This window comes from Papaver somniferum, unplaced genomic scaffold, assembly GCF_003573695.1.
Source record: "Papaver somniferum cultivar HN1 unplaced genomic scaffold, ASM357369v1 unplaced-scaffold_115, whole genome shotgun sequence".
NCBI lineage: Eukaryota > Viridiplantae > Streptophyta > Magnoliopsida > Ranunculales > Papaveraceae > Papaver > Papaver somniferum.
The window spans coordinates 2,287,858-2,299,133 of record NW_020620492.1 but is presented as its reverse complement, the minus strand read 5'-3'; the positions used below and the strand labels follow the sequence as shown (position 1 = coordinate 2,299,133).

At 39.1% G+C, this 11,276-nt stretch overlaps 1 protein-coding gene across 1 annotated transcript; it reads right to left on the bottom strand.

Moving 5' to 3' along the window:
- Nucleotides 1-5,913: 5,913 nt before the first annotated feature.
- LOC113329105 (receptor-like protein 43) lies at nt 5,914-8,397 on the bottom strand. The gene has a single exon (XM_026576076.1). It carries the CDS (start codon nt 8,395-8,397, stop codon nt 5,914-5,916), a length of 2,484 nt encoding a protein of 827 aa, XP_026431861.1.
- Between the last annotated feature and the right edge of the window lie 2,879 nt (nt 8,398-11,276).

Here is an 11,276-nt window from a genome sequence, read left to right as displayed (position 1 = left end):
TCTTATTCATTGCCTCCTTTGATTTTAGATGTTGAAGAAAAGAAAGAAAGCGAAGAAGGATTTGTCATAGTCATCACCTTCGCGCTCCAATGAAGTAGGAAATACTCTAATTTAATTTTAAAAATATTGTTGCCTTTGTTTCTTATCGAACATGGAGCGTGCAGGTCGATCCTGAAGATGTTGTTGGTTCTGATGATGAGTCTCCTTCTTCTAAGGTTAACCGTCTTCCTTCAAAAGCGAAAGGTAAAAATAAACAGGCGGTTCCAAAACCTACTCTCATGATGATGCCTTTTTTCCCCCTGATGACTCCACACCTACATCTTCCATGGGGATCCTTTCTGATATCTTCAGAAATTCTTTGTCAATTATTTATAATCCCACACTAAGTCGAACATATGATGCGGTTGTTAAGATTTGCGATGCTCCTTCACTCAACCGTGAATCTCTTCATGGGGTTGCCTCTACCTTGACTCCATATTTTGAATTTGTTATTGGGTCTTTGGTAGGATTCTTTCTTGTGCGTCAATCTTCATTAAGATTTTGTACCGACTATTCATTTTTGCCGCCTATTAAATTTTGATGCAGAGTTCTCGTATGTCTTATGCTGTCACCAATGGTTTGCGCAAAAAAGTTCATACTCTTGAGGCTGAGAATCTCAAACTCAAAGGCGATACTTTTGTTTATTCTGATGAGTTGGTGGAGCTTCGTCGAAGAAATGCTCAACTTATTGGTATGTATTTTAATTCTCTCTGGATGTTGATATTAATGCGTCATTTTTCTCCTTTCTTTATTATGTGTGTTTGCAGAGCTTTAAAACTTAACCGATCAAGAATTCATCTATCCTGTTGAACACTTTATCCTTTTAAAACACCTTAATTCCTCCTTGAACAATACTCCAGTTGATGGATTAAAGACTCTTAATTTGGAGGAGCTTAGATCGAGATATGAATCCCTTAAGTTTGATCATAGGAACATGCTATCTGTTAATAAAAACTTTAAATACCGCCTTCACAAAGCCAGAGAATAAATTAAGAGTTTGGAGGCGAATAAAAATGCCCTAATAACATAAAAGGATAATGCAATCCTTAAGGGCGCTCAAGCTTTAAAGGAGTTTCAAGAGTCAATACTCCAAGTTCAAACAAAAAGAGATCAAGCCGGAAGTAAAAATACTGCCTTGACTTCCCGTGAAAACATGATACGCTCTCGACTTCTTATAGAAAGTGACACTGAATTTGAATGGTCTGTTAGGGTTATTGATAATGTTAGGGATGGTTTGGCTACAAATGTTAGCTTAGAAAGTGATCATGCTGAAGTGGTTAAGACTATCCTTTCTGGGAGAAAAGGTTGCTAAAAATCCTTCTTTAATTAAATCACTTTTATGCTACTTTTGGTTTTTGCTTATATGTGATACTAACTTTTCTGCCTCCTTTTGTAGATATTGAGAAGGGCCATCTTCAACCAATTGATAATTTATCTAAGGATATGGAGTCTTTGAAGCTGAGACTTTCTTCCAGGGACTCCCAATACCGCAAGCTTAAAGAGAAGTTGGTAATCTTTGTTTCCAATATGAAGAAGGACGCGCTTCTCCAACGAAACTAGCATGTTAAGAAGAACGCGGATGAGATATGCACTGAGTACAAGCTTCCTTTCCTGGATTTCAAGTTTCCTGAAGTTCCTCATAACGAAAAGGAAATAGAAATCTCTGACAGCGAAGAGGAGTTCGAAGAATATGAGGAAACCGAGGAAGAGGAAGTGGAAAGTGACTCAGATATTAAAGAAGATTTGGGATGACGAACGCTTGAGGAGATGAGCTCGTTCTTAGTAGTATTGAGCTCGTTCTTAATAGTATCCCGGGGACTGTGCTCAAACACGTTATGATACAACCAAAAGAGGAGGAAAGCCGCTAGCTCCGTACGGTCTATCTCTCCGTCACGAGGAGGAACGCCATCGCGATCGCCTGAGATCATAGGATCCCAATACTTGATCCAAAAAGAATAAGAAGCGCGACGCTGTCCGGACTTGGATTTCTGGACACCCTTTACTTCCCCCACTTCTTTCACCTCATCTGATTGTTCGATAATAGTCGATTATGGATGAGCCTTGATAGCATATGCCATAAGATTTGTAGAGGAGGAACCGTTGGTCAGAGAGCTATGTGTTGCGGTCTCTACAACATTACCCTTTCTTTTTCCTCCTATGTCCTCCCCTTCATCAGGAACTTCATATTAAACCTTACCAGGCGGCTGGAATGTTATTGAGTTTACTTTAGCGGAGATCAAGTAGTCGCGAAAGTCCCTATCACTCTTCTTTAAAGCTTTAAAAGTGAAACACTCGGAGAAACTTGCCTCACCATGGATGGGAAAACCGGTAAGTGCAACCACGTCCTCGAAGATCGGAGTGGCTTCACCCCAAGAGAATAGAAATGTGTGAGGATCAATTCCCCAGTGCGCACACAGGAGGATAAAACCATCATGGTCTCGGCGAACATACCTAAAATTTGAAGCACGGAGAGCAGTTTTTATGCCTAGAGATCGGATGGTCTCTTTATGGTTCGGATCGGAGAAGATGTAATCTATCCAGGGTTTCCAAACGGCAGGAGACTCGGCGGACGAACGAAGAGTAATTGAAGGAAAGGTATAATCCACTCTGTGAACATCCAGACGAGGCATCTCCTCTGAGGCGGTTATAGGGGATACATCCGCTTCAGGACGAATAAGCCATTATTCGGATGAAGACGGTGGGAAAGGATGAGGATTTAGCATGCACGATATCCAGTTGTCATTAGTTGGAATTAAGATTGAACCATCATCCGCTGCAGGTGGTCACAAGAGATATTTGAGTCGAGGGTTGCTTATTATCTCCTCAAGACTGTAAGGTTCAATCTGGGGGATAAGTTACGATTGGGAGATCCATCTGCCATGGCGAGTAGGAGAAAGATAGAAGAGAGAGAAAGGTACAGTAGAAGGGATAAAGAAGGAGAGTGACATCTCCTCTATTTATAAGGGGGGTAAAATAAGGAACGATTACTGAATAGATCAGTAACTGCAGTATCCCAAGGGTCGTGGGATGAAACCTCTCAAACCCACCAATTCCAGTCATGAAGTGAGCACGTCAGCAAGTGACTGTTGACACAGTCTTTAACCGGTCAAACATCCATGGGACTAATGTTGATACATGAAAATAACCAACCCCAAAAAGATCACCCCTTAACTTATTAGGGTCCGCGTTTAGATAGAGACAATAAGGGAACTATGCCTAACCCATGAGATTGGGATAGTCTTATCCCATAAAAGGTAGTATTGGAATTGGATGAGCTTTGGCCCAAAGAAAGAGAGATAATCTCCTATAGTTAACTAACTTGGAATGGGGTAAATTAAAGTTTAGCAATACATTAATATTCTAGGTACTTATCTATAAGAGAGGAAAAGGGGATTATAATAAATAGGGAAGAGAGCTTACTTAGAAGGCATCCTAATTCATCATTATCTCTCATAAACCTCTCTATTCCTTGGGAATACTTTCAATCTTGCTTGTATAGCTCTATTCTCTTGTGTACTTTGACGCATTGCTTCTTGAAGTTATCGCTCTTCTGCCTCCTCTCTCCTACGCCTACGTCTTTCATTCTGTATATCTTCATGTGCGGCATTAGTCCTTTCATCCTCTTCTGCGCGGTTATGTTGATTATGCAGCATTCTTCTCCCTTCCAGTATTACTCTCGCCTATTATGCATCATCTTCCTTTATTTGGTCATGATGGATGCGGTTATGTTTGCCCTGTTGCTCATGTCGATCACCCCTGGGATATCGATGTACGCGGTGATGTTCGCCTTCTTGTTCATATCTATCATCCATGGGATGTTTCTCTGTGCGATTATGACCATGTTCCTCCTGTATATTTTCGCCTACATGAAAATGTTCAACAAAATTGTTATTCAATGTTTGTTCCCTTCAATTATCCCTATGACTTGATCGGCTACGCCTTGACGTGCTCCTAGATATGGTCCGTGACCTTTTTTATTGTAATATGTTGTTTTCCTCCCTTAGGTCAGCATTTTGACGCATTATATTCGCTCGTGCCTCTTCTTCTCTCCTCTTTTTTTCAGCTAGTCTTTGTATGATCTCCCCTATTGTCATGTTTTCTTCGCTTTATCCGATTGGTCGTTCCTCCTAACTTCGTTCCTCATTTTCCACTATCATATCTGTATCTGTAGTGTGCACTCACCTCATTATAGTTGTGGTTGTTATTTTCCTCCTACACATGTTGGATCTGAGACTGGATTTTCCGTATTTGATTATTTCTTTCTCCCATTCTTAATAATTCAGCAATTTCGCCTCTTCTTCTTCCTGCGATTCTCCTACTCCTCCTGGTTGCTATCACGTGCTCTTCCCTGGATACTTGCCTCACCATCTTTTGTTCCTCAAATAACATCTTCATTTGACGAAGTAAAAGGTATCCTTCAGACATCCGAAAAAATATATCAACTAAAACTTGTTTTCTGGGATGAAAATTTTGGCTTCGTTTAACAGATCTAAAATTCAGAAACTCTCAAAATTCGACGAAAACAATAGCGAAATTTTTAGTTTGAAGATAAAATCAATAACTATTTAAGAACCGTTGTAGTGTACAACAAAGGAACATCTTTCCCACTCGTCCAAGCTGTTTCTAGCGCCAAAATGTAGTTGCAGGAAATCCTACAACTAACACCCAAGGAAAACTATCAAGTGATTCTAAGAAATCATGGAAAAATACTCTAAATCATCTTATTAAAAATTAGAACAGGTACAAAAAAGATAAACGAAAACCCTAACTCGGAGAATAAACAACTTTCTCTCTCCTAAAATTCTTGTCTAACTTCTCAAAAAGATCTCTCTTTATTGCAATGGCTTCTTGTCCAGGGGTTACATAGTGGATGACAACTAATAAAGCCCTTATTTTCAGATCTGGAAGTGCGTCAATATCGCCCTACTTTATACTTGCCGCACTAACCTTTTAACTACTTCACTGATCTTCGCACTTTTGGAGTGACTTGGTGATGTCATCCCATTCGTTAGCAAAAATATACTGAACACGTCATATTCGCCTGTTATTAAATGGACTCTTTCGCGTAACTAGTGGTTGTGCCGTATTTTGCACCTAAAACTAGCATAAAATTTAAATTGTATAGAAAATAGATTGTTGTATCTCGATTAGTTGCATCTAAAACAGATAATACAATTAAGTATGGGTAAGATCCGTTGACATGGTTATATTGACATAATTTTCACATTTTGGTGCTATTTTTTCTACTGTGCCCAACCGACAATGAATTTGAAGCTAATTTTTTGGTGACATGTTCCTCATATAAAACTCTACATTCCTACTAAAAATGAGAGTATTCCGAAATACGTAACTTCACCATCCACAACTACTTAATTTCAACTGTTAATCTTTAACGGCTAATATTCAAAATCGTAGATGGTGGTTTTATACATCTCGGAATGTTCTCATTTTTGTTTGGAATATTGAGACTTATAATAAGAATATGTCACCAAAAAATTAACTTCAAAATATCATTACCGGTTGGACTCGGTAAAAAAAATGACGCTAAAATGTGAAGATTATGTCAATATAACCATGTCAAAGGATCCTACCCCATTAAGTATAGCGGAACAACAAGATACAGCAGAACAACAAGATATGGAAATGACGCAGCCCCAAATCATCATTTGATCATCATATCCCAAAACATTAAGTGAGCATATTCTAAACTCGTAGAAATACAAATGTAAGGTATGAAAGTACCTTGGAAAAAACAATAACAAGTAGAATTTGTAGTACGAGTCTTAACAATGTTCAATTAACTTATTTTATTTGATCCGCCTCCTAACATTACATCATTTATTTGCATATATAGGAACAAAACATTACTTCATTTCAAGCTATGTTAAGGATTCTGTTGATGCGATCATTAGCCCACTCTCTTCCTTTCTTCCAAAAGTATTGAGGTCCAATAACTAAACTTGCACCCACACAAAAACCCAAAAATGACACCACAAATAGAACCCAATCAAACTCCATCACATAAACCGCCCCACGCTTAGAGTCCGACGTATTTGATGGTGAATCCGCATTAGTCCTGTTGCAGTCTTTGGACAAGGGAGAACCACACAGCCCAACATTGCCTTCGAAGGAACTTGGATCAAAAGTTTCAAACTGACTGCCCCATGGGATTTTCCCCTCTAATTTGTTGAAAGAGAGATCCATAAATGCAAGAAATGACAATCGTGCCAGTTCAGGCGGAATCACTCCGGTCAGCTTGTTATGCGAGAGGTCTAATGACTGCAGACGTGTAAGCTTTCCGAAAGCCGGTGGTATTGGGCCTGTCAGAGTATTTTTTGAGAAATCGAGATTGTAGAGTAATGTGAAATTACCAATGATTTTTGGTATATCTCCAACAAATTCATTATTCGAGAAGTCTATGCTTCTAACAATTCTTCGAATCTTTTCAAGTTCCATGTCTTGTCCTTTGCTTGTAATTCCAACTCTTTGTCGGTAGCTGTAAAAAGCATTTCTAACTCCCACCACCGGATCACGTGGAGTCCATTCGTATTCTGCTTGATTTGACATCATGGATTTCCAACTTGAAAAACATTCTTTGGGCAGACTACCTGAAAAATTATTAGAGGAAATATCAATAATTTGTAACAGTGTGTGGTTACACTTGATCCCTTGATTCTCCCACGAACCATAGAATTTGTTGGATCGCAGCACAAGAACTCGCATGCTGGACATAGAACCCAGCCAGGAAGGAAGACTACCACTTAATTGATTGTTTCCAACGTTTAAAACCTCTAGGCTTGTACAACTGGCAAGGGATTCCGGTAGCTCCCCTTCTAATTTATTCCCGTTGAGATCAAGTACTCTCAGACCACAGGAATCTTCGAGGTTGAAGTCAGGTATGATCCCTTGGAAGTTGTTTCCTCCTAGATTTAGAATGCGTAATCCAGACCTACCAAACGACAGACATTGTGGTATTGGTCCACTGAAGTTGTTATTTGATAGATCAAGAACTCCTCTAGCATGAGCTTCACATATCCACATTGGGAATTCTCCACTTATTTGATTGCCTGAAAGAGAGAAAAACATAGCACGCCTAAGGTGGGAAGAAATATTTGAAATGGTGGTGAAGTTGTTTAATGAGTAATCCAGAGTGGAGGCAAATGGCGGTAAGATTAGGTTCTTTCCTGTGAGGTAGTTGGAGCGAAGGTCGAGGACAAAGTACGGAAAACTAAAACTATTTACCGGTAAAGGTTGGTCAGGATCTTCCAAGAAATTGTAAGAAAGATTTAAGGTGAAGAGCTTTTTATTGCCTATCTTCCAAATCCAATTGGGTATTTTTCCATGGATTTGATTGTGCGAAAGCTCTAAGATTTGCAGTTTAGATTGGTTTTTCAAGAAAACAGGGATTTCTGTCAGGTTACAGGAACCCAGTGTCAACCAGAGAAGTTGCGGATAAAATGAAAAATTAGCGCTAGTTCTAGCAGTACTAATTGAAAATTTGTTATCTGAGAGAAAGAGTTCAGTAAGATTTCTGATCTTATGAAAAAGCATATCAAGACTTATACTACCAGTGAAGCTGTTTGATACCAGTCCGAGATGATACAGTCTGGAGAACTCGAAAACTAACTGTGGGAGACGTCCTTGCAATTGATTGTAACCCAAATCAAGAAACTCTAATGGAGATGAAGAACCAATAAAATTTTCACCAAGGTAACCGGTGAAGCTGTTCAACGAAAGGTCTAAATGTTGAAGGTTGTTAAGCTTTGAGATGGAAGTGGGAATTGATCCTTTGAACCGGCAGTTTCGGAGATCTAAGGTAGATAGTTGTCGAAGATTACCAATAGAATTCGGTAGTTCACCAGTGAAACTCGTGAAAAACAATCGCAAGTCCTGAAGCAGTGCATCGGTGGGAAATTCTGGTAAAGAACCATGAAGAAGCTTATTGTGCGACAAATCTAAGCTTTGAAGTGTTTGTAACTGAAGAATTTTATTCGGGAAATTTCCGTACAAGGCACAAGAACTTAGATGCAAGGATGTCAAATTGCGGAATTCCCCAAAAAACTCTGGAACTTCATCAGAGATATCATTATCGTCGAGATGAAGTTTTCTTAGTGATTGAAGTTTCGAGAGAGAGGAATCCAGAGGCCCCGAAAGAGAACAACCAGACAAACTTAACACTTCCAATTTAGGGAGGGAAGAAGATATGGTGCGGCACCACTTGCTTCCATGTTCTGATATATTTACATCATTTAACAAGAATTCAGTCACTCCCGTTAAGTTTCGAATAAGTTTTTCAAGATCTGGATCACTGAGTATCACGTACTCGCTTGATAAATCAAGTGTAACCAATTTTTTCATGTGTGATATACTAATCGGAATTTGTCCATCAAAGCCCGAGTTTGACAGATTAAGGTACTTCAAGTTTGAAAGTTTGTCTAACCCAGATGGAATTGGTGTGTAAAAGGTGTTGTCAGCCAAATTCAATCTCTCAAGATACCGAAGACCGAATAAACTGCCATAATCTTCTATATCCCACAAAATTCACTACTTAGGTCTAAACTGATAACATGACCAGCTATGTCACATTCAATGCCATCCCATGTAGAACAACAATCAGTGTTTATCCTCCAAGAATTACGCTTGGAAGAAAATTGTGATTGTAGACCGATAGCTTCAGAAAAAAGACTTTGATTCAGCTTGAGTAGCAGAGCTCTCTGATCATTCAGGCACTTTCCTTGAACACAAATGTTGTCAGAGTTTGAATAACAGGCAATAAAAAAGGCTAGGAAAAGCCATACACCATGGAGAGACCTCATTGAAGATGATTACAAAGATTTGGAATGTTTGAGTGTGAAATTTTTAAAGAACAACTCTGATATACTTTTATGTCAAAAAAGAAGAAGAAGAAAAAAACTCTGATATTCTTCTTTGGAGGAATCAGAGAGGAGAAGAAGGATATTTATAGAAGAGGATAGTTACAGCTGACGTAGTGGAGTCAGTGGACTGACTGACCAGGACCAAAGAGATAAAAGATAAAACCAAAAAAGGCAAAATGTGAACATTTACATTACGCTTTACTGACACCTACACTCAACACCCACTAGTTAGCGTAGCCTTTGATTTTGTGCATTGAGAAATAGTCGTCTTTCTCAATGAAGGTGAACCAAATGAAGCCAAAAAGATACCTAGAGTCCTACAGAAAGTAAAGACTAAGTTTGAGGAAACTTCTTGTCCATCCATTTTGTTGATTTTTCTTCCTAATTTTTTACCGAAGTAAAGACTGGTTCGTTCATAAAGACTGGTTGCTTCTATATATTTCGACAAACGACTGACTTGCATGAAGGTATTCCGTATCCAATAAACAATTGACTGACTTACACGTGATGCGGGTGACAGAATTTGTCATGGTATATTGGATTAAGGTAAAGATACAATAACGAATTACATTCTTATATACAAGAACCAGAGATAAAACAGGAAGTAACTTGGCTAAGTAATAACTTGGCTTACACGACAAGTAATGTACAAATACAACAGATATGCTAGAATCAACAGATATGGTATATCTGCAGGAATATCTCGTAATACCCCCCCTCAAACTCAACATGGGATAGAGCACATGTTGAGTTTGGACATTAAGAGCTTGAGACGTGCAGAAGACAGCGCCTTAGTAAAGAGATCAGCAGGTTGCAGCTCAGAAGAAACAAAGGATAAGTTGATGATCCGTTTCTTGTACTGATGACGTACAAAATGACAGTCAATTTCGATATGCTTGGTACGTTCATGAAAAACATCATTATGAGCAATGTGAATAGCAGCCTTGTTGTCACAGTACAGTGGAGTTGGTTCTGACAGAGTAACTCCCATATCCTCTAGAAGCCATCGCAGCCAAACAATTTCTGAGGTTGAGTGTGCAAGAGCTCTATACTCTGCTTCAGCACTAGAGCGGGAAACTACGTTTTGCTTCTTGCTGCGCCAAGATATCAATGAACTGCCTAGAAATATGCAATAGCCTGTAGTTGAGCGTCTGTCTGTAATATCTCCTGCCCAATCTGAATCTGAATATGCAAGAAGGCAGAGATCAGAAGTGGATGAAAACGTAACTCCTTGATACAATGTCCCTTTGATATAACGTAAGATTCTGAGTACAACTGCATAGTGAGTGGATCGCGGAGCTGCCATGAACTGACTAACTATATGCACTTCATGACTGATGTCTGGTCGAGTAATAGTTAAGTAGTTTAGACTTCCCACAAGCTGACGGTACAAGGTGGGATTAGAAAGAAGTTTTCCATCAGCAGGACTAAGCTTGCTATTCAATTCAAGAGGTGTGGCTGCAGTTTTATTATCCGTTAATCTAGCACGTTGAAGAATGTCTGATGCATATTTTACTTGAGAGATGAAACAATCATCAGATGAGTGATCAACTTATAAACCAAGAAAGTAACGTAAGGAGCCTAGATCCTTCATTTCAAAACATGAACTAAGACGTGTTTTAAGAGCATCAATGCCTTTCATGTCATCACCTGTAATGACCATATCATCTACGTAGAGGAGTAGAATAACCATACCCCTTGTAGTGGAACGAGTAAACATGGCTGAATCATATGAACTTTGAGTGAACCCGAATCATAGAACAACATTGGAAAACTTTTCAAACCAAGCACGAGGTGCTTGTTTGAGTCCATAGAGAGGTTTACGAAGCTTACATACTTGATTAGGTGAGTAAGACATTCCAGGTGGAGGTCGCATATACACTTCTTCTTGAAGATCTCCATGAAGAAAGGAATTTTTCACATCCATTTGATGTAGACTCCATTTTCGAGCAACAACAACAACAAGAAGAGTACGAACTGTAGTCATACGGGCAACAGGGGAAAATGTTTCTTCATAGTCTATATCATACTCCTGAGTGTATCCTTGAGAAACTAGACGGGATTTGTATCTAAATATCTTGCCGTCTGAGTCAGTTTTAACTTTATATACCCATTTACTTCCAATTACATACTTTCCTGGAGGTAGCACAACCATATCCCAAGTATGAGATTCTTTGTGTGCAACTAATTCTTCATCCATAGAGTGTTGCCAGACTGGTAGTACAGATGCTTCCCTGTAAGAAGTTGGTGCATGCACAGATAAAATCGATGATAATGAACAATGATAGTCTGTAAACCTGACTGGTGGTCGACGATTTCGTGTTGGTAAAGTAACATTGTCAGATATAGGATCCCTTTCTG

What these genes read in the sequence shown, in the direction of transcription:
- LOC113329105 (XM_026576076.1), bottom strand. Translation starts at nt 8,397, where the DNA reads ATGAAAAAATTGGTTACACTTGATTTATCAAGCGAGTACGTGATACTC.